Source organism: Microtus ochrogaster, chromosome 6 (genome assembly GCF_000317375.1).
Source record: "Microtus ochrogaster isolate Prairie Vole_2 chromosome 6, MicOch1.0, whole genome shotgun sequence".
Taxonomy (NCBI): domain Eukaryota; kingdom Metazoa; phylum Chordata; class Mammalia; order Rodentia; family Cricetidae; genus Microtus; species Microtus ochrogaster.
In genome coordinates, this window is record NC_022013.1 from 740,854 (window position 1) to 764,744 (window position 23,891).

The window sequence follows — 23,891 nt, forward strand, 5'->3', positions numbered from 1 at the left end:
CCTTAGGAGGAAAATGCTATCTTTTCCTCTCTCATCTTTGTTTTCTCTGTGATGCCTAAGGTTGTAGTATCTCCTCTCTTTAAAGGTGAACTTTGGTCTTCTTGGCTGGCGTTTCCCACCCTAGAGCCTGCATCACGTGACAGGCCAAACTATCATTGTTGCATGCTACTGTAGTTGGGGGGGACTTATTCAAATGTAGGAAGTTCATCCCCAACATGACACTTCCTTTCCAATACAATACAAGCGTGGAATATTTAGAGTTGGCCACTTACACACTGTCCCGGATTCAGGCTCTGGACAATTGCTATTGCCTGTGAATGCCGAGCCCTTTCAGAGATTTCCTTTATGGCTTCTATAGTATGTTTACTTCCCAGTGGATTTAGGAAGTCCGGACCTCTATGTAGAAGCGACCTCAGATCTGCATTGTCCCCACAAAAGCTTCACCGGGCTGGTCTTATATGATGAGGTGTCAGTTCAGAAGAGGCCACTCTGTTAGCCTATGGCTACTATCACATAGCCCCGAGGTTCATTCTCTTGTACTTTGGGAATTCTTGAGGTTCTTTTCAGAAAATCTAGGGATGTTATGGTGCTGTGTCTGCAGGTGGTGGATTCTGTCACTAGGTTCTGAATATCCTGATGGTGATCTGTATGTCTAATAGTCTCTTCCTTAAATATTCTACAGATGTCTATTTCCGCTTGAAACCCATTTAGCTAGCATCTTCTTTGGCCCTCATCTTACTTAAAAATGAGCTCTGGATTCAGGAAGACTTTGTCTCAAAAGCTAAAGTGGAAAGTGATAGAGGAAGACATTCAACATTAAACTCTGGGCTCCATACACGTGTACATGCATATGTGCATGCATGCACACCCTTCACACTTGTTCACAAAACAGCGCACACACAGAAACACACACACACACACACACACACACACATCAGTGGCAATTAAGAAACAAAGGAAATAAAGTGAACTCACATTGTGGAGAACCTGTAGAATGGAAAACAGCAGAAGGGCTTTTAAACATTTTTCCTCCTCGCCCTCAAAGAGGGCAGGAAGTGGAACAGGAGCTGATGCAGATGCCGTGGAGGGGTGCTACTTACTGGCTTGCTTCTCATGGCTTGCTCAGCCTGCTTTCTTACAGACCCCAGGATGACCAGCTCAGGGGTGGCACCACCCACAATGGGCTGGGCCCTCCATCCTCAATCACTAATTAAGAAAATGCCTTACAGGCTTGACTACAACCCAATCTCAAGGAGGCTTTTTTTGGGGGGGAGGGGGTTTTAGGTTCCTCCTCCTCTTGGATGACTCTAGTTTGAGTTAAGTTGACATAAAAATATCCAGCACACTCAGCTTGCTAGCAAGTAGTTCAAGGTTGGTCTGACTACATGAGACCCTGTCCCTAAAAGAAATGGAGTCATAAGGTTATGACTTTAAAAAATTACAATTAGCTATCATGCACTATCTTGCAAGTTACTTCTGTCTTTCATTTCACACATCCTAGATACATTCTTAAGAAGTTGGCTTCATGAGGGAAGTAGAGAACTGACCTCCAAGTGGTCCTCTGGCCTCCACACTCAGACAATGGCACACCCACACACACAAAAAACCCACAAATACATACACGCACAGTGAATAAATATAATAAAGAAAATAAAGAAGCCAATTAATATTCCATTGTGTATATTCACCATAGTTCCTTAATTCTAATTTTTATCCAATATTTTTAGATGTATGTGTTTGTCTGTGTCTGTGTAATACATATGCGCTCTTGACTACAGTTTCCTATGGAGGTCAGAAGAGGACATCAGATTCCCTGCAGTCAGAGTTACAGGCAGCTATGAGTAGCCCAACATGGGTTCTGGGAACTTCACTTGAATCCTCTGAAAGAACAGCAAAGGTTCTTACTACAGAGCCATTTCTCCATTGCCTCTTTATCCTGATTTTGCCACTAGATAGTTGAAGTTCCTTTTCAGATGTCCAGTCATGGCTTCTTGGGGCCAGAGGGACAAGCGTGGGGGCATCTGGACAGTTGCCTGTGGCTTTGTCAGGGATTGGCCAGCTTTCATCTGCCCAGTTGTACCCACTGCTGTGCGGGACACTGTACCCTGCACTGTGGCCATTGCTTCTTTGAAAATGTTTGTAAGTCTGACACATGAAAAGCAGCGCGTTGTGGATTTGAATTTTATTAATTTAGTTGCTAGAGAGGTTGAACATTTCTTCCTGGTTTTGCTTATCAATTTTATTTCCTCTTTTGTGAATCTTCGCTCTGTATCTTTTTTTTTATGATGTGTGCTTGTGTGTGTGCGCGCGCATGTGTGCACAAATAAACATTTACTTGTGTGAAGGTCAGTGGTTGGTGCCAAATGTCTTCCTCAATTGCTCTTTGCCTTATTTTTTGAGCCAGAGTCTCTCCCTGAGCCTGGAGCTCCTTGGTTTGCCTAGGCTAGCTGGCTAATAAGCTCCAGGGGCCCTGCGATCTTCGCCTTCTCGGTACTGGCTTTGGAGACTGTGCTGTATGCTTGGCTTTTACATGGGTGCTGGGAATCAGAATTCAGGTTCTCACACTTGCACGGACTTTACCACATGACTGGCTCCTCAGCCCTTCTCCTGTTTTATGCCTTTTCCTTTCTGCTGCTTACTGGTGATGAGGTGGCTCAGATCATCACTCCAGGTGGCGGTGGCTAGCATTGCTCTGCTTTGGGCTCCAGTCACTGGGCTTACTATTTCCCCCCTCATCATAGAGTTACAACAGAGGACCCAGTGATGCAGACTACACTTATGTTTCCTTAGCCTCTTCTGTCTTTTCTTCCATGATGGATGTTGGGCCTATCTCTCACCTTAGGGAGAATGTTCTAGAGGTAATAAAGTTTGCCTGGAGACATTTTTAGCTAGAGACATGATCGTGGCAGTCCTTTGGAGATTAATTTCGACTTTTCCATGAGGCACTGAAAGCTAAAAGAAAATAGAATTCTTCTCCCCAACCCCACCTCCCGCTAAACTGGAGTCAGATCCAACAGTTCTGTCTGCATCATTGCCTTTGCCTGGACTTTTGTGGCTCAGCTTGTGGCTGGGAAACATTATTCATCATCAGGGATTATAGCTTTTCCTTTTGTCTTCCTCACTGACTCTCTGGGGAGTCTCTGCCAAAAGTTGTGACTGGTGATTATCGCCGCCAAGGAGCCAAGCTTGTGGATTAACCTGGGGATGGTTAGGCAGTGTGTCTTGATGGCTTTTTATTAGGGATGCAGGATGCTTTCCCCAGGACCTTGACAGTGGGGGGATGCAGCTGCAGGAGGGGGAGAAGACAGCAGTCAGCTGTCTCAATGTGGGCGGTGTGGGGGGGTCAGCTATCTCAATGCAGGCTGTGTGTGGGGGGGGTCAGCTATTTCAATGCAGGCGGTGGGGGGAGAAAACAGTCAGCTATCTCAATGCAAGCCGCCATGGCAACCTGGCTCACAGACGCACCTTGAGGGTCTCACTGTGGAAACTTTTTGGAATGTTAAAGTGTGTGTGTGTGCGTGTGTGTGCGCGCATAAGTATGTGTTCCAGTGTGTGGGTGTCCATGTGTGAGTGTGTGGGGTTGTTTATGTGTACATGTATGTGTGGAGCTCAGAAGTCAACTTCAGTGTTATCCTTCAGGAGCTGACAGAGTTTGTCGCTGGCCAGGAACTCATCAACTAGACGAGACTGGCCATCTCTTCCTTCCCAGTATAGGGATTATAAGTACAGGCAACCAAGCTTGGACTTTTTTTCTTAAATGTGGATTCTGGGGAATCTAACTCAGGTCCACCGCTGGAATGGCAAACACTTTACCAACTGTGTTATCTCTTAACACTAACGAGCTTCATAAATGGAAAGTTATTATTTTTATGGGGTCTTGAGTGCCTGAAGCTTAAAGCGTAAACAGACCAGCATTTACAGTTATACTTCTTTGTCTGAACATATTAAATTTCTATTGGCCTTTAAAGTATCATCTAAACTAGGAATCAATAGATGATCGTGTTCAGACCGGCTCTGACCTGGAACCTGCTTCTTATAGCCTGAAATCAAAGAACGGCTTTTACATTTAAAAAAAGGAATCACACATCAGTCAACCAATGTGGGAACACAGACTGTGCCTACACACTCAGAGGTCAGAGGTCCACACTGAGGGTCTTCCTCTACTGTTCTTCAACTCTCTAGGGTCTCCCTCTGAGCATGACACTCACCCGTTGGCTAGACTGGCTGCCAGCAAGCCCAAGGGACCCTCCTAGCTCTCCCTCCTGGTGCTGGAATTAAAGTCACTGTAACTGACTTTCAGTGTGACTGCTGAAGATCCCAATTCAGACCCCTATGCTTGTGTAGCAAGCCCTTTACCAGCTAACTCATCTCTCCAGACCCAGTTTTTATATTTTTAAGTTTTTAAAGACAAAAAAAGCAAGAAAAGGCTGTGAAACTCAAGTCTCCGCGTCTATAAATGAGGTTTTCTAGGAAGAGGGCCACACCCAGTTACTCTGTGTCATCAGTAGGTGTTTTCTTGTCACAAGAGCAGAGGTTAGCCAGCATTGGCACAGCACTAGGAAAGCTGAGTGTATTAATTCGCGACATCAGGCTGTAAAGGTCTTAACATTTAGGACACAAAATTAGTTGAAAAGTAAAATTCATTTTAAAAGAATCCTGGTGCTGTGTGCAGTGGCCGCTTTTCACTTTCCCAAAGCCTTTTGTTTGTATGAGCTTACGTGGATCAGACTTCATATGTTAAGAATTTAAGATGGAAAAGCTTACTCAGACTGATAGGACCCAAAGGAAGTTGGCTGTGGCCCAAAGAGATGGTCTCCATTTCCTTCTTCAGTCCCCAGGGCCTAACAAGTTGTTTCCTGTGGACAGAAGTCTGAAGAGTGGCCTTAGGGGGCATGTTCCCATATCTCAGGATCTGGCACAAAGTCTGCTCTTATCTTCAAGGCATGACTAGCTTCCCAGGACTGGCTAAGGAGAAAGGAAACAGGATTGGGATTGGGTTGTCTCATTCTACTTTGGGAGGCAGCCTGGATCCATGCCACTTCAATGAGATGAGCAGAAGACAGAGAAGGTATTAAGTCTAGTCCTCCCTGTAATCAACTGGAATATGGCTTCAGGATGGACACCCTAATCCATGGCTTCTCAAGTCTCTTATGTCAATTGGCATAGTACTTGTTTTTAACCTACATCCATCTTTCCTTCTACAGTAAATCATCTTGGGGTTCTTTATAACACATCATTTAATAGAAAAGCTATGTCCATGAATGTTATACTGTATTATTTGGGGGAATACTTAATTTATTACTACATTTATTTATTTATTTATTTATTTATTTATTTATTTATTTATATTTATATATGTATGTGTGTAACGCTTGTGGAGGTTAGAGGGCAACTTGCAAGAGTTGGTACTCACCTTCCATTAAGGGCTCTGGGGATTGAACCCAGATTGTCGGGCTTGGCAGCAATCACCTTTACCCAATATGCACCTTACTAGGTTGTTTGAATATTTAATATGCAGTTGCTTGAGTCTGTAGCTATGGGCCTCATAGGTATGGAAGAATACCGCCATTCCTGTGGCCTAGTGCGTACGATGCAGAGGGTGGACTGCAGTAGGAAGGTTGAAGGTTGGTGTATTCATTTCTGGTTTCATTAATGCAACAAAAATACCTGACAAAAGCAACAGAAGCAAGGAAGGAATTCTTTTGGCTCACAGTTTGAGGATGCAGTCAGCCTTGGCAAGGAAGGTGTGGATCTTAAGGTCACTGACCACGTGACATCTGCAGTCAGGAAGCAGAGACGGATGGATGCAGATGCTCAACTCACTCTCTCCTTTCTCTGACGTCCAAGACCCCAGCCCAGGGGATGGTGCTGTCCACATTTAGGGAGGCTCTTTCCACTTTAGTTAACCAGTCTAGCGGCTTGTCTCCTGGTGAGTTTAGGTTTTGTCAAGTTGGCGATCAGTATATACCAGCACAGCTGAATGGAAGCTTCCTTTTTTAAAATGTTGAAGGTAGGACAGTCAGAGAGTGCTTTAGAGAATGTTCCAGCATGTCCTGATGGCTAACCAGTGTCCTTTCCACTGGGAGCAGCTGTTACATCTGTCTCATTGAGAGTGTGGTTCAATGTACTGCTCATTTGATATGAATGAGTAGGAGAGATGACAGATGGGAAGAAATCAGATCACACAAGCAAGCGTTAACCACTGCCTGGAGAATGGTGTGCTCTCACAAGTAGAAATCTATTGTGATCATGCTTTTACTCATTGGCCAATGCATCAGTGAGCACCTACCATATGCCAGGCACAGTGCACCAGGTTAAATTGAAGCCCATTGTGTGATAAGAAGCAATAGTGAAAATCTTTCTAAAATGTTAGCATTTGCTTTGCTGCTTTAAAAAATAAAACTAGGGAGCTGGAGTGATGGCTCAGCAGTTAAGAGCACTGACTGACCTTCCAGAGGACCTAGGTTCAATTCTCAGCATCCACATGGCAGTTCACACTGTCTGCAACTACTGTCCCAAGGGAGCCCAAACCCTATTCTGGCTTCTGAGGGCAGTATGTCCGTGTTGTGCACAGATGCACAGGCAGGCAAGACACTAGTACACATGAAATAAAATAAGATAGAAATAAACTTTAAAAGTGCAAGACCAGGTAAATCTCTACTGTTTAAACCTGAAGAATGTCAAAGAGCATGAATGATCTGTTGTTTTTTTTATTGTTTTGAGGCAGGGTCTTACGTAACCCAGTCTGGTCTTGAACACCTAATCCTCTTGCCTCCTCTGAAGTGCTGGGATTCCATATGTGCCCCACCCACCAGACATTTAGCTCTATAAACAATCTATTTGATCTCACGGTCAGTTCCTTGAATACCGAATGACATCAGGAGAAAGAAAAAAATCCCTGAAGCAATGAAGAAGACTCACTGTGGGTTAGTCTGTCTAGTTCAAATCCAGGTTTCAGCATTCATTAAAATATGTGACATTGGGCCAGCTTTCGACAGAGTTCTATCATTCTGTTTCTCTGTCTATATAACAGCGATAGTAATAGAGCTTCTGTAAGAAGGAAATAATCCAAGTCCCTTGGTGAGTGCTGTTGGCGAGGGGTGGTAAGGGATAAAGCAAAGGTAGATTTGGATTAATAAGGCTGGGGCGTGGTTCAGTCAGGAGAGTGCTTGCCTAGTATGCACAAAACCCTGGGTATGGATCCCAGAACACATGAATGGGGCAGAGTGGTTCAAATCTATAATCCCCAAACTGGGGAGGTAGAGCTCAGCCTTGACTGGCCTGAGGCTAGACTGGACTACATGAGACCCTATCTCAAAACACACCAGTGTGTGTGTGTGTGTGTGTGTGTGTGTGTGTGTGTGTGTGTGTGTGTGTGCGTATGAGAGAGACAAAGAGAGAGACAGAGAGAGACAGAGACAGAGATGTAGAGAGGGAAAGAGACAGACAGACACAGAGAGAGACAGAGAGACAGAGAGAGATACTGAATATTATGAGATTTGAGAATATGCCGAACATGGAGGTTCAGCTTCACCACCATCTTTACTACGCAGAGTAGAAAGACAATAGCCTTTTATCTGTAGTTTAACTTCTGCAGTGTTCGCTCCTGAAAATGACAGTGGGGTTGTCGTCTAACTGGTGTGGCTCTGGTATCCTGAGTAAGGGAACACCCGGGATTCAGCGGCTCTCAACATGTATGACTTTCTTTCTTCTGGGGACCCACATGAGGAAGTCATTTTCTTTAATGAAGAGTGTTGATGAGTTGGGTTCTGCTTAGTTGAATTGCAGTATGTAAATCAACTTAATCAGACGCTGGCTCTGCCAGATAAACACTCAGCACCTGGCATGCTTTGGTTGAACACCCTTGTTTGTTTGGTTTTGAAAAATTCTTTTCCCCTGTGTGGCTTCTTCACAGAGCGGACCCCTCAACTTGGTCAAGCTGCAGTGAGCAGGCATTTTCAGTTGAAAAGCGTTTGTTTTTTTTTCCTGTTTTTTTGTTTGTTTGTTCGGTTGGTTTGGTTTGGTTTGGTTTGCCCAGAGGAATGACAAGGCGGAAGAACTGTCAGACTTAACGGAACTCGCTTAAATGAATACGTGTCGATGGCAGTCAGTGGAAGAGCGGGCTGGTTCCGGCTCTTTCCCTGTTGGTTTAAATCAAGTCAGGAGTGAGGGAGTAGTAACATTGCTGGCTCAGAGAAGTCAATCCTATATGGCAGTCAGAGACCTCAGAGACTCCCCATCACCATGTCCTGTCCCCTGTATGTCATCCTTTCAGGGACTGCACTCACCCCCCAGGAGCTGAGAAGTAGAGTCCCCTGGCCTGGATATGAAGATTCTCTAAAGAGAGAAGAAAAGGGGCTGAAAAGAGGGGCATGAGGTGAGGTCTGTGTGCGGTGAGCAGGGGGCACATGTTGGAAAACTACTGATATTCTGGGCCAGTTCTTCATGGCAGCTGATTCTGTGAGCTTCATAGGATCTGAAGCAACATCTCTGGTGTCTTCGCTCCCAGCTCCTGCTCCCTCCAGTAAGATCACCCAAACTGTTTCCAGAACCTCCCTGAATGTTATCTGGGGAGATACAGCTCCCTACTGAGGACCACTGCCTTTAGATGATCCATTCCCATTACTGTGAGCCTGGAACAGCACTATTCCTCTTAGGCTGTGCTCTTGGGAATGTCTTCATGGTTTCTTGGGGATTTCTTTAACGCTAACCGGCAAGAGAGCTTCTCCTGAGAAGGGTGCGTCCTTAGGATGCTAGACTGGAAGAACACATTTCTAAGCAATGCAGGGGTACTGAGTCACTTTCTATGGTAACTTGAATTTTGTCTCTAGGGGTCTTTGACTCTCCTAAATGAGTATATTGTGTTAAACAACAATGCCCAATTGTCTGTGGAGACTTTATTTAGCATCTGAATATCAGACGGGAGAAAACCCACAGACACTTGGCTCAATTATAAAAGCAAAGTCGTTTTTTCCCAAAGGAGCACCCTGGAATGAGTCTGTTCACACAAATATAACTATGAGAGAGAGCCGGGAAGGCCACAGACAGACGAGGGACATAGATCACCTCGTGGCATTTCAGAAAAACAAAAGTTTTCTTTTCTTTTTCTTTTTTTTTTCTAAAAATCATCCAGGATCCTGCCCAGTTAGAGACCTGGTGTCACTTGTAAGTCAGATGTCATATTCATACCATTCTTGGCAGCATGCATACAATTTAAATATTTTAGCTTCCATTGCAGCTACACAACTGACCTTCAAGGGCCCCATTCATGGGGGAGGAGCCCAGGGAACAATCAGTCGCTTCATGTGAGGGCTGGCCAGCAGACTGGGTTTCCTCACATTGCCAGACAAACCAGGACACAGGGACAGCTTTGCAGCAGTTCATCATGACAGAGCTGGGACAGAAAATGACTTGGGGTGGAGGCACCCTTTGGGGGAAGCAAGGGGGTAAAGCTTTTTTTGGTGTTGTTGTTTTGTTTTTAAACCCTTTCTTTTCTTTTCTTTTTTTTTTTTTTTTTTTTTTTTTTTTTTTTTTTTTTTGAGAAGGAGCTATCAGCCTTTGTTCCCAGGGAGAATGAAACATCCATGAAGACTGGCAAGGCTGGGAATTTTGTTCCGAGTGAGTTCCTTTTGTGGAGGCTCCAAGGCAAAGGAGAGGAATCCGGGCTGAGGCGGGTTCAAGCTAAGATGAGAAAAGAAAAAGAATTCCTCCCAAGGATTTCTCCCATTGTCTCCCAGTGAATAAATATTTATAGAGCAGGTTCGAGTGAAGCCTGCCACAATGGTCACAGCTTTAAGACCAAACCTTCCAGTAGGCACATCTAAAACTATGTCTAAGCGTGATCCAATTAAGACTCCCCAGAGGAAGGCAAGAAACCTCAAGATAATTTCCTACTGAAAATCTAATTGTGTCTTCAAGTGGAAAAGGAATACCGGCATGAATTACCCCGACCCATAGGCTGCTGCAAAAAAAATGTACAGCTAAATTAGATTCTATTTTAAGTAATTAAGTTATTTCCCTTCACAGGATCTATAATTTGTCTTGAACAAATGTGATTTGCCTAAGAAAGATAAGGCCTTGCAATTTTTCCTTCCCAAACAGATTTTCTGTGCCAGAAACAATTACTAAGAGACCAAATATTGTCTTAATTATATCTCATTTACTATCTGGGAGCATGCCTTCAGCACCCTGTTTGTGCTCCAAAGTGGGAGAGGTAAAGCCACAATAGATGAGAAGTTATCTTTAAATGGAGACCGGACCTGCAATTTACTCAAGAGTTTGAGGCTTGCACAATGTTAGTGTAAATAGCTCTAGGTTATTACATAAGGCCCTAAAATCTTGTGCAAAATCAGGCAGTGGAGGAGAGCTTGCTTCAATACATCTTGGAACGCTAAAAAAAAACAAAAAACTTAAACACCAGCACTAACCTTTAGCTGCTTTAGTTGAGCCCCTCAGGAGATGCTAGGTGTTGTGACAGAGTCAGAATAAAGGTCCTGAGATTTGCATAGAAGATATTGCAAGGAGGGTATTTTGGTTATGGCTAATTTTATGAAGAAAACATTCACTTTTGGCTTTGTAGTCACAACTTGGTTGACCTCTGACCAGGTGTTCTGGGAGACAATAAAGGGTAAGGTGGATAAATGGTATCAACTTTAAGTTGGGCTGACTAAAAATAAAAGTTAAACCGAGTCTCTGAGCCTCAGTTCCCACCTCAGTAGAAAGGGAAAGATACCATTCATACCAGATGACCCACTGCACCTAGCCTGACTTCCCTTCAGATGGGACAGATGGAAAACTGCAGTGAAATGTGAACGGCATCCTGTATCCTTCCCGCTTCATGTGCATACTACTTTCTGAAAGGCGGTCCTTCATGGGAATGGGCCCTGCAAGGCCCTGCACAGATATGCCCAGGCTTCTATGAGTTGAAAGTGTAAGGTTTCAACTTCTTGACACAGACTTTGAAATACCAGCTGTGGCTTGTCCCACACCTTAGACCAAGTTTCTTAAGCTTTCTATGCCTTAGTTCCCTCCTTTATAAATGTTACGTAATACCAGAAGCAGAAAGTAAAACATTATACAACACTTAGGACCGGTTGGGGAGATGGCTCTGTTAGTGAAGTGTCCACTGTGTAAGCATAAGACCTCAAGCTTGAGCCCCACAAGGCTAGTAAAAAACTGGGCATGGTGGTGCATGTCTTGACCCACCTTTTGGGGGTGGGGGAGACAGCTGGATCTTTGGCGCTTGCGCAGCCAGCCTAGTCTACTTATTTACTTATCCAGTTCTAGCCCAGTGAGAGACCCTGTCTCAAAAAAACAAACAAACAAACAACAACAAAAACAAAAACCAGGGTGTGTCAGGTCCCGAGGAACATCCGAAGTTGACTTGACCACCAAAGGCATCATGCGTGTGCACTATGTGAGCCCACAGAGACACACACTCAGGAGGATCTCTGCTGTGCCGTAAATGGTTTTTTTTAATGTGTTTTCCAAACATATTCTTCCTGATAGCCAGCAGAAATGACAACATAGCACAACATAAGCCAAGTAAGCTTAACACTGAGTTTTATTAACAATTTAATACATACGAGACTGTACATTTGTCGATGCTGATCAAGTCACTCTTAAAAACGAAAAAGCCAGCATTTCTAAACTATGTCAGGCTTTGGTTTTAAGTGCCATTGTTTCAAAATCATACAGCGTAACCAAACAAGAACGGCGGTGGGGAGGGGGGAGGAGAAGTGGGGGCGTGCTCCTCGGGAAGGGAGGGATTATGCAGCAACAGCTGAGGGTCACTTCTAGCTTTACTTGATCCACCGCACATTCTGGAATGTTCAGTTCTTCTCTGCACAGCTCTACAGTCCTACACATAGACAAACAGCCACTAAGAACTCGGCCACAGGCCTGGACACCCATTCACACAGAACAAACAAAAACCAATATTTATATAAATTAAGTAAAAATCTCACAAAAACTAAACAGATATAAACAACAGTCAATAAAAAAACTGTACAAGATCGGTCAGTCTTTTCTATCAGAAAAATGTGTAACATAAAAAGTTCTTCATCATATATTATATATATATATATATATATATATGTCTTTTCATAAGTGTTAGCTGGAATGAAAACTTGAGGACTCTGACTCTGTGGAGACAGAAGAGTGTCCACCCCGTTTTCCTTTGGAAAGGATCTTGAGGCTGGAGCCTCGGCTCATAGAATTGAGGGCGTGCTGGGCAGAGGTTTTGAATTTGGCTCCGAGGAAGGCGTAGAGGATGGGGTTCAGGCAGCAGTGAAAGAAGGCTAGGGCCTCAGTGATGGAGATCCATTTGTGCACAATGTTCTCGAAATCGCACCCTTGCTTGATGACCTCCAAAAGGATGAAGGAGTCGATGCTGATCCCCACGTAATACGGTAGCCAGCAGGCAAAAAAGGCCAGGATGAGGATGACTGTCGTCTTGAGGGCCTTGCGCTTCTGGTGGCCCTTCGACTGTGACAGTTTGGAGATGATAATGCAGTAGCAGGATAAGATGACGATGCCTGGTAGGATAAGCCCCACCATGATGTGCTGGAACTGGAACACCACTAACCACAGGCTATCAGGGTAATGGCGGTCACAGATATACCTGCCCTCTCCCTCATAGACATCAGCAAAGATGAAATCAGGTATAGTCAGCAGCAGAGCAGGGATCCAGACGCCCACGTAGACTGCCTTCTCCGCCAGCAGCTTCCTTGGCCTCTGACTGTTGGTGGCATGAACAATGGCAAGATACCGGTCCAGGCTGATGAAGGCCAGGATGAGGACACTGCTGTAGAGGTTGACGGTGTAGATGACATGGACAGCCTTACATAAAAACTTTCCAAAGTACCAGTCAGCAATGGCATCAACTGCCCAGAAGGGAAGCGTGATGACAAAGAGGAGGTCAGCCACTGACAGGTGCAGCCTGTACTTGTCAGTCATGCTTCGGAGCTTCTTCTGGTAACCCATGACCAGGATCACCAAGCCATTGCCCACTATGCCAGTCAAGAAGATGATAAAGTAGATAGTGGGTAGGAAGATCCGATTGAAATGGGCGTTTTCATCCCGGAAGCAGGGCTCCTTGTTGGAGTCATAGTCTCCCGACCCTAGTTCTTCAGAATAGTTATCTGAATTATATATCTGCAAAAGAAAACAGGGACAGGCACGTCACTTACAAGGTTAACAAGCCTTTCCCAAGTTTAAAGTTTTGGGTGCCTAAAAAAAGCAAGCATTTTTAAGGAGGGTTTTGACCCAGCCTTTCCCAGGAAGCTCCAAAGGCATGGCGGCTTAGGTGTGGAGAGGGAACCTGCAATCCTGCAAGCAACCGGTTTCTCCATCTTTCCCCACGCTCACATCCTTATGGTCCCTCTTTAGTGGAACCAATTAGGAGTCTTTGTTGGGAACAAAAGGACGCTGAGATTCTAAGGGTTTCGCAGCCTAGTGCTGGATAACTCTCCTGCCCGCCCACGAGAGGCAAGAAAAAAAAAGTAAAACCCCAAACCAAACCAAAACAAAAAAACTCCATTCACACAAAGAAGTCACTCCCAGGCTCTGTAGGGTGGGGGCGAACCGTGTGGAGCTAACTCTGTGTGGAAGGAGGAGATGGGATTAATTTTTTGCATGAAGATTAGGCAAAGGAGGAGGGAAGAAAGCAGAACGTGACGGTAGGGGTCACCCCCCAAAAGACTCAACGTTTTTAGGACCAAAACCCTGTTTTTCTCACGTCTGTCTAAACACAAACCACTGCTTTTCAAGTCACACGTAGTGAAGAAAGAGAAATAATGCCAAAGTCTTTGGTAGTTTAGGGTCAAGGGAGTGTTTAAAATGAGCAAACAGCACCCTACTCCACCCCACTCCACCTCCGCGCTTCTCTGGAAGGTAAGTCTTTCTTGCCACCCCCATGTTTATCACTGGGTGTATCTGGGACGTTAAAGTCACATTATCCTGGGTGGGGAAAGTCACGGGGTCTGCACCCCGTGGTTTTCGCCCCAAGTTTCACTTCCTCACTGTCCCTGTCCTTTCCCACCCTGCAGTGGACCCAGCTAGACTACTGGGGTCCAAGGCAGGCAGTTGGAGGGGTCTAGACCGTGCACACCCCCGGATCCGAGTCACCCACCTAGGAGCTGGCGCTGTAGCCCACCACACCCAGGCCGACGGCCAAGAGACAGCGGTTCCAGGGGTTCCTCCTGGCTGCGCGCCAGGATCGTCCCTCTGGGTGCGGGCGACAGATTGGGCGGCTTCAGCTCGAGCGCCTTTGAATTGCGCGCCGCGGGAGGAAACGAAAAAAAAAAAAAAACACAACAAAACCCTCCCTAAGTGAGGGGGTTTTAAAAGACTCAGGAAACCACCGACGGTTAAACTCTGCACTGGGGCTCAAACCGTCTTCAGGCTTGCACCTGTTCATCCCTGCGGCCACCCAGCACAACCCAGGTGCGGTTCCAATACGCCCTCCTTGTCCCCAACCACGGTCCCGCCGGGCACACCTCCCGGCCAGCAGCTGCATGGTGCAGGTTTATGCCCCTTTCTCGTGAACAAGCTTAGAGGCAACCCAGACCTCGGGAAGTTCGTTTGCCACCGCGGAGAACCGGCGGTTCGAATGCCCGCAAAAGCGCTGCCACTCCACCCCAAAGCGGTTCGGTCACCTTCCCGCGGCTGCCGTGGTTTGGACCCTCCTAGGCAAGCGACTTGGTAGGCTAGTTTGCGTTTCCCGCCGGAGGCTGGCGCACCTCCGTCCGCGGCACGGAATTTTGCAACCGCACTCCGAACTCCAGAAACGCTCCGGGATGCTTCTGCTCCAAGTTAACCCAGGATGTAGTGTCGACCTGGGAACCCTGCCTACATGTACCCATTTCAGTCTCTCTACATTCGTACAATGGAAGAAACTCAAAGAAACTCTTCTTCCCATTAGTACCAGACGATGTTTGAGTCCTGGGGCAGAGCGAGAGCCCTCAACGCTCGTGTGCACAAAAAGTAGGACGTTTTCAAAGAGCGTGCAAGCCGGCGCGCGCCACGGGACTCAAGCGGGAAACAGGAGCAGCTTCAGAAAGCTCCATCCGAACCGCCCCCTGCCCCTGCCGCTCCATTTACTGAGATAAATATTTCCATATTCCTCCCCCTATAGCCATGCTCACAAAAAAAGTTCCCGCGCTCCTTCTCCGTGACCCTGGCATCCCCAAGGTTTTAGTCGCTTCTACCCGTTCTTAGAGGGGCTACGCTCTAAGTTTGCACGCTTACTACAAAGTAGGATGCAACTGGACTTACACTGATGCCTTCCATGGCAACACTCGCTCTCCAGCCGTGGTGGCTACCGGAGCACCGAACGCCTCGGAGGGTCACAGCTACCTGCTGCACCAAGCAACAAATTGAAGTTTCTGGCCCGAACTGGACTTTTATAAAAACACGCTCGTGGGGCAGCGCATGCGCAGTTTAGACTGGGCGGGAGTAGCCTGGCGGGGGCGGGGCTCAACGCTCGGGCACTCCGAAGTCTGAGAATTTGCTAGTCTGTTGTAGGTCGCCTCGTGGGTTCAGAGCCTGGCCAAATAATGTTCTCGAAGTTGGGGAAAGCAGGGTGCCAGCCAGGGTGTTTTTGTGGGTCGCGCATCCATCCTTGCCTAAGTGGATACGATTCTAGACTCAATTCTAGACGGATGGAGACATTGAGACTAGAGTGGGGTGGGGGAGTGACTTGGTGCCTACCTAACCAGCAGGCGGCAATGTTGGAAGCCCGGCCAGGGTCTGAGCTGTCAGGAGCTACTACTATCCAAGCTCTTCTGGACGCAAGTGTGTGTTATTGCACATTCACAGCAATGACATCAGGATCAGATGTAGATAAGCAGAAATCACTTGCGGACCCTTCGAGAAGTAGAGGTATACTCTCAGGAAAAATTTCACAATAGTGGCAACCAATTCGTAAAGAGACTTTTTTAAACGATTAAAGTGTGCTTTATTATAAAGAAGAATTTAGCGACGAGGACAATGTGTAACAGATTCTAAAATACCTGCACAGAAGCACTGGTTCATTTTCATTTCATAAGCATATAGGGATCATCTAATTAACAGGTAGTTACAGAGTCCCAGTTTTGGCTTTGGGCCTTGGGCTATTCTAGAAGCTGACAATCCAGCCTCTATCCCCGCGCAGCGGGACGCTTCGCGAGCTCTGGGGGGTACCAAATGGAGCAGCCTGGTACTGCAAGTCAGTCCCGAGCCCAGAGCTTTCCCTTCCCGGCTAACCCGCGTCTCCCACCCAGAAAACTAAGTTGGAGCGGGGATGGGAAGTCTTAATGAAGAGCTGATTAGAAGGGGGTGGGGGATCTGGGGAAGGTTGAGGGGGTGGATGGTTAGAGAATCTCAGACAGGCTAGGGGATGGAGTGGGCGCCCAGACGACTTCCCAGACTCGCGCCAGTTCGGGCCGGCGCCGAGCCTGGGTGGGGCGGGGAGAGAGAGAAGGGCGGGGCCAGAAGCAACCAGATTGCCTGGGGGCCCCTTGAACAGGCTGAAGAGACAATCCGGCTGCAGGAGCCTGGGTTGCCAGGCAACGCAGAAACACCCCCTATCCTGGGATGGTCCTAAGGAGAAGGCAGGCCCAGACTGGGTCCTTGAACTCTATTCCAAACCCTGTTCTCCCTAACCCCGCTTTTGTTTTGAGACAATTTTATGTAGACCAGGCTGGCCTCAGGCTCCAACATAGCTAAGGACGGTCATGAACTGGCCTGTCTGTCACCTGCCTAGTTCTGGAATACAGATATGTGCCACCAAGCTCAGTTTTTTGTAGTGCCGTGGCTAGAACCCAGAGCTTTTTGCACGTTAGGCAAGCAGTGTACTAGCAGAACTATAACACATTTGCATCCCCTTCTTTATCTAATGGAGGGACTGGGGAGCTAGTGTGCAGCCTGGGAAAGCTTCCTATGTAAATTGTGCATCAACTTCCTGTGTGGCCCCGGGGGAACTCTCCCCTCAAGTTTGCCTGTCAAGTCCTCTTAGATGATCCTTGGAATTAGAAGGTGCAACCCTCAAAAACAGTCAGGTTAAATAAATAAAATTAAAAAAAAAAAACAGTCAGGTTAGGAACCAAGCGTTCACAGTACTTTTAATTGTATCAAACCACTAACAAAGCTCATATTTCCATAAACTAGTTAGCACAGGCATGAACACCGTTGGACTGGAATGTCAGACCTGTTAAGAGTACCAGCATTCAGGATGGGTATCTGGATTGTAGCAGGATTGTCGGCTTTATTGAGGCTTCAAACTCCTGCCTTCACAAAGGCTAAGATGGGAGAAGGGGCATCTTCTAGACCTGTCCCTGAGTGGCAGAGAGTACAATCAGAGTAAAATGATTTGCATAATTAATATTTGTTAGTTGTTGGCAGACAAAAGAAAGCTTCCTTTCCCTGATCTGCACATGCCTTTTTTAGGTCCTGTGAAGTATATTCACTGGAGGAAGCAGATAAAGGAACAATGAAATGCTCTTTGGTGACTACAGAATTAGAAGGTTTTTTTTTTTTTCTTTTAAAGATAATATTTGACTTCTGGATTGGAAAAGGCCAGCCATCTTTCGTTTGTCACTGGTGTGTGTGTGTGTGTGTGTGTGTGTGTGTGTGTGTGTGTGTGTGTAGGGGGGTGTTTGAGTAGCTTCAACGAAAAGTATTTTGTATGTAGCCAGAACCTTCTGAGAGTAGTAATTCCACCTAAAGCGACGTAGCTCCAGAAAATAGCAGTTATGCTGCAAAGCTCTTCATGGGAATATTGTTTACAATAATGTTAATAATAGAATAGTTAGTAATAGCTTGAGCAGCCCCGTTAGCAGACTAGTGGAGGTGATTTTGGTACATCCGTGAATGAAATTAATATGGATGTTGTGAATGTTTGTGAAGAATTTTGAATAGCACGGGGAAGTGCTTATGAAAGAAACTGCCCAGGGTGGGAATGAAAACTGTATGTTAGTTTATATGATCTCAGTTATGCCAGAACATATCTTAGGGACTAGGAATATAGCTCCACTGATAGAGTGCTTGCCCAGCATGTTGTTGTTGGGGTTTTCTCCTGAGGCAGTGGGTTTCATGTGTCCCAGGCTGGCCTCCCTCTGTAGCTGAATTTAACTCTAAATTTCTGGTCCTCCTGCCTCCACCTCCCAGTACTGGGACTACAGGTGTGCAGCACCATGCCCAGTGTGACTGGTGCTGGAACTGAACTCAGGACTGTGCACATAGGAGACAGGCTGCTATTGAGTTACCTCCTCAGCTTTGGGATACAGTTTAGAAAAAATAAATCAAACTCAAATATCGACCGAATGCTTGTTAGGTGCACCCATCTTGGCTAATCCCCTCCACAGTTCTATCAGGCAGGTATCCCCATCTGTCTCCCACTATAAGGAAGCTAAAGTCTGGTATGGGGGGGGGTGAATAGCTTCCCTCCTTGTGCTCACATAAAGATCTGTGCCCAGTCTGCCTGGCTCCAGAGCCCAGGCTTTCTCCACTTCATCACGATGACTGTCTTTCTCTGGCCATTGCCGTCTACCCTCTGAATGCTTCTTCCTCCACAAGGGTATTAGGCATTTACTTACCTACTGCTGTGAGTGAAGTCTCTTGTGATTCAACTTTCTAAAAAGGCCTACGGGTCTTACTCCTCTTGCCTAAACATACCAAGTTCTCTGAAGAGAACGTCCAGATAGCAGCTCTCCTGCTAGCCCACTGCTGAGCAAACAAAGGGCCCCTTGATTGTTTACTCAGCCTTCATTTAAAGAATTAACAACTTTCCCGTGTGGCTCTGGCAACAGAGGCCGGCTTAGGAGCTGTCAGGGCTTTGGCAGTGTCCCCAAGTTCTCAGAATTGCTTTAGCCCAAGGGACAACTAGCCCTGGCCACAGTTTGTGGGGGTTGCTTACAAAGTCAGTGCCACAGTGGCAAGCATCCTGCCACCTCCTGTTGCTCGCTCCACAGCTGGTTGATTTGCTGTCTCTGCGTGTGTGACAGAAAGCTCTACTCTGTCCAAAACAGGCTCCAAGTTAGTCAGGAAGAAAGCTTATGAATAGCCCTTTTTTTGGTGGTAGAGGACAGGAGGCATCGACATTAAAGGCATTCTGAATAGGAAGGGTCCAGAGATGACTTCGTTGGTGAAGCGCTGGCTTTGTAGAATCCAGTCTCCTGGAACCTGTGCTAAGAAAGAAAGAAACACACACACACACACACACACACACACACACACACACACACACACAGAGAGAGAGAGAGAGAGAGAGAGAGAGAGAGAGAGAGAGAGAGCAAAAAGAAAGAAAGCCAGGTAAGGTGACACTTGTAATCCCAGTATCAGAGAGACAAAGATCTCTGGAGCTTGATGGTGAGGTCAACGAGAGACCCTGTCTCTAAAATCTAGATATGTGCCACATCAACATACACATACTGATCTCCTGAAACCTCTGATGTGCACGCACACACACTGAAAAAAAAAGTAGAATAAGAAGAAAAAGAAGGAGGAGGAGAAGAGAATATAAAGAATTCTCTGGTCCTCTTTTGCAGCACTGGAAATGAAATCCAGGGCTTCATGTATGTAAGGCAAGTATTCAACCAACTGAGATTCATTTCAGTGAGTCCCTTGCTCTTTGTTTTTGAAAGGAGAAAAAAGGTACAGCCTTTCTTGGTGATCGTAGGGGATAATCAAAAGGATGAAGTTAATGTTTTCCCAAATGATTAAGAGAGAGAAGCAGACTACTTCCCAAGGGTGAGTAATTCTAGCAGAGGGTTGAGTGGCAAAGACAGGGCTATCAAATGTCAAGTAGGGAAAACCGTTCCCTGCCACCCGTCCTGTCCCTAAGCTTCTGTCTTCAGCACTTAACAGGTGAAAAATGATTTTTGGAAAATAAACTTTCTGCCTTGCAGCCCTACACCAGCTTAAGAAAAACGTTACTGGTTTTCTGAGAAGCACCTTTTCTTCAAGTTTAACTTGAATTTCTAAAAGTCTACCCCCCTCAACACACACACACACACACACACACACACACACACACACACACACACACACGAGATTAGGAGTGATTTCCATCAAAGCTCTGTAACAAGACAAGATTTGCCATCTGAAGAAAATTGGTCAAACTGGTACACAGAGACAGTTTAGAGTCGCTCTCTTAAGTGTCTGAACAAAAACGGTCACTCTATTAGCAACGCAATAATCATTACTTGACTAATCCCAGGGCCAGAAGGAAGAATTGCTCTGGAGACTTTGTGTGACTTTGTGGGTGTGAGGCACTGCAGAAAAAAGATTCAGAAGGGATGGTGTCAAGCTGGGAAGAGGGCAGGACCTTAGGAAATAATTGAGGGAGCAGACTCTGTTCTCCATGGAAAAGGCTTGTTGTTGTTTTCCTTAAGCCAGTAATTTATTGGTGGTGGCTGCAGGCAGCTATGGAACAAGAGGAAGCAACGAGAGCCTGTGGACAGTGGATTTCTAAAGAGAAACTTCTGGCAGAGCCATAGTGCTCCTAGAAGTGTGGTCTTGTGATCACCCCACAGATGGGCTTTGAGTCTACCCAGAAAGACAGGGTGGGAAATGTGTGTGAGAGCTTAGAGAATACCTGCCAAGCTTTATTGAATATTTTACTAAAGCAATGGGGTCCTTTAGAGCCTACTTGCAGATCTAAGGCACAGGGACAAAGTCTAGAAATGAAGACATTGTAAGCAAGAGGTACAGTAGAGAGTAGTGGGGACTGCAGGTCACTGGAGGGCATGTGCCCTGTCTACAAATGTCAGTCACTGCTTCCATCCCTCTGTGTGGGAATTCAGGTCACCCCTCCATTCTAACTACATGTGGAGCCAGAAGCCAGCCTCCAGTGTCATTGCTCAAGAGCCAAACACCTTATTTTTAAAACAGGGTCTCTCATTGGCCTGGAAGACACCAGCTAGCCCACCTCATATTTATCCATCTCTACCTCCCCTCTATAACTCCAAAAACAGACACATTACAGTGGTAACCTAAAATGGGCCACACTGGCAATATTTATACTATGGATGAAAAACAGCCGACATGATTCATCTAGCCTATTCTTTTTCCTTTTTTCTTCTTCTTGCCTTTTAAGTGGTTTTTGAGATGGGGATTCTCACATACCCTCGGCTAGTCTCAAACTCTGTATGTACTGAGGACGAGGATGACCATAAACTCTTAATCTTCTTGAGTGTCACAATGATGGGCACACACTACCAATTTGTGTGGTGCCGGAGATGAAGCTAAAAGCCCTGTACACACTAGGCAAGCGTCCTGCTGAGTAAGGCACATCCTTAGCTCCAAGACTTATTTGATTTTGAAAGCCAATTTACCAGTATGGATTCCAGGGAAATGTATGACTAACTCTATGTTCTTTGTCATAATATGTAACATTAGCGGTTTACTTTTTGGGTTATTGGGAAGATTAAATATGGTATACAGGTAAAATCGTCAGTATTGCACAGGACACAAAAATTCATTATTGCCAAATAAATACAAACTATTTTAATAAAAGCTTTACATTTTGCCCACCCCCAGCATGTGTCCTCTCTCTTCCTTGCCAGTGGAGGGCTTTAATTAACCAAGCAAATGGCTTTCTCCACCATTGCCTACGTAAGTGAGGTCAAAGGAATGGAGCCTTAAATCTCACGTGAAATGTTCTTACTTTTAATTTCAGGGCAAAAGAGAGGCAGGCCTGATGAAGGAAGGGAAGAAAAGCAAGAGTTGCTCACATATGCCTTGAAAACCCCCTGTCATTGTGGCATCTCAGCCAGAGGGCTGGAAGGCATCTTCAGAGCGGTTTGGTCTCATCTGCCAACCATGGGAAGGAGTTCCATTCTGAGCACCACGTGGGTGGTCCTGTCTCTGAGTATGTCTGCCCAGCGATGGGCGGCCCATTACTGTAGAACGAGAGCCCTGTCCTTCACTGGGCAGACCCAATTCATTACAAGATAGCTCTTCCTTACTGCTTAGCACCTGTTTCTCCCATTTTCCATCCAGTGGATCTAACTCAGCTAGCGCTCGAATGACAGCATCGTCAGGAGACAAAGACAAAGCCCCCTAGGACCAGGCCAAATGCTCCCCTTTCTAAGACACTTCTTCCTGAAGCTGGGAGCACACCCGAAGAACGTCTCCTTTGTTCTGTTAACAAGTTTGACTGGAGAATCGGGTCAGGTTAGGGTTTCCTTTCATAAAAGAAATTATCTCCAAACATGGAGGATTTGGGGATTAAGTGACTAAAAAGATTTAATGCCGAGCTTTTTAAGGCCTCCTGAGATTTGCAGATGTCTTCCAGAGAAAATGTGTGAAAGAAGCAGTGTCGGAAACAGGGTGATAATGAGAAATTAACCTCATCTTCGCTCGGCCTTATAGGCAGAACCAGGGTCGGATGGGTACTTAAAATATTGAGGATGCAGACCTGGGACTGGGGTTCAGGTGGCAGAATGCTTGTGTCCCCAGATATGAAGTCCAGGCTTTGCATAAATGGGTGTGGAATTACACCCACATATAAATATAAATGGATTAGATGTCTTTGATCCCAAGGCTCTGGAGGTGAAGGCAGGAGGACCAGAGGTTCGTAATTATCCTCCGGTCCATAGTGTTTAAAGTCAGCCTGAACTACAAGAGACCTTGTTTAAAAAAAATAGTAATAAGCCAGGTAATGGTGGTGGTACACACCTTTAATCCCAGCACTCGGGAGGCAGAGGCAGGAGGAGCTCTGAGTTTGAGGTCAGCCTGATCTACAAAGTGAGTTCCAGGGCAGTCAAGGCTACACTAAGAAAACTTGTTTCAACAAACAAACAAACAAACAAACAAACAAACAAAACAAACAAAAATTAACAAGCCAGGCGGTTTATTACTATTAAATGAAGGAAACGAAAATGTCTACAGGACATTTTGAAAATAACAGGGGGATGTGCTCTGGGTTTTCCTCTTTGCGTTCCCCGTTCATTTACTCCACTATTTGGCCTGTTGGAGTGGCATCCTCTTGGAGATATTTTGAGTTTGCTTTACCTACCTCTGGACATTGGCCTAGACTGCCTGTCAGAGTTAGGATGGGGCTGCTCCACAGAGAAGGCTGGCATCAGGGGTCCCAGGTCTGGCCCTATTGACTGCCTCTTGATCTCCTGGAAAACAGTTCACTGGGATGGCGAGACAGCAGAGTAAGGAAAATGCTTACGAAAGAATGCATGCGAAAGAATCCGAGTTCCAAAGCCCAGGATGTGTTTAGAGCAAAGCAGGTGTGGGTGTGGCACACTTGGAATCCCTGGACAACGAGGCAGTGATGGGTAGATATCCAGGCCCTGCTAGACAGCCCCTCTGGTCAAATCAGCCAGCTCTCGAGCAGCGAGAGACCATTGTCTTAAAAATACAAGGTGGAAGGCATCTGAGGAATGACATCAGAGTCTGACCTCCGTGTACATATGGATGTACGCACACATGCACACGTGCATAAACACAAAAAAACAGTTTCCATGTGGCTGGTTCGTGGTTTAGTTTGGGGTTCAGAGCAGACAGAGTAACCTTCATGGGGAGTCTCGGAACAGCACTGGACACCTGGGATTAACCCCTTCCTCCCATGTCTCCACTCATACAAGCATATGATTCTGATCTTGATCTCTGGTGACGAATGGGAGGGTGGCTCAGCCCAGGGTGAGCCGTCTGTTTCTCACTGCAGTATTAGGATTCTAGCAGCCGTTTACTTCTCTAAGATTTTTTTTTTCCTATTGCCTTTCAACCATATGTGGTGTAGGAAAGTTTTTGTCACAATGTGGCATCTTGCCAAGATTTAAAAAAAAAAAAAGAACTACCTACCCACCCTCCTAGCAAAGCCCTCCCCACTTCTCTCACACATGTGTGCACGCATGCATGCCCACACAGTGCCCCCTTGCTTGAGAACCTCAAGCTCT

At 46.0% G+C, this 23,891-nt stretch overlaps 1 protein-coding gene across 1 annotated transcript; it reads right to left on the reverse strand.

The window, feature by feature from the left end:
* Positions 1 to 11,545: 11,545 nt before the first annotated feature.
* Cxcr4 (C-X-C motif chemokine receptor 4) lies at positions 11,546 to 15,410 on the reverse strand. Its single transcript, XM_005348230.2, has 2 exons — positions 15,277 to 15,410; positions 11,546 to 13,155 (listed from the first exon to the last, which is right to left on the reverse strand). Exons 1-2 carry the CDS (start codon positions 15,289 to 15,291, stop codon positions 12,112 to 12,114), a joined length of 1,059 nt encoding a protein of 352 aa, XP_005348287.1. The 5' UTR covers positions 15,292 to 15,410; the 3' UTR covers positions 11,546 to 12,111.
* Positions 15,411 to 23,891: the final 8,481 nt, after the last annotated feature.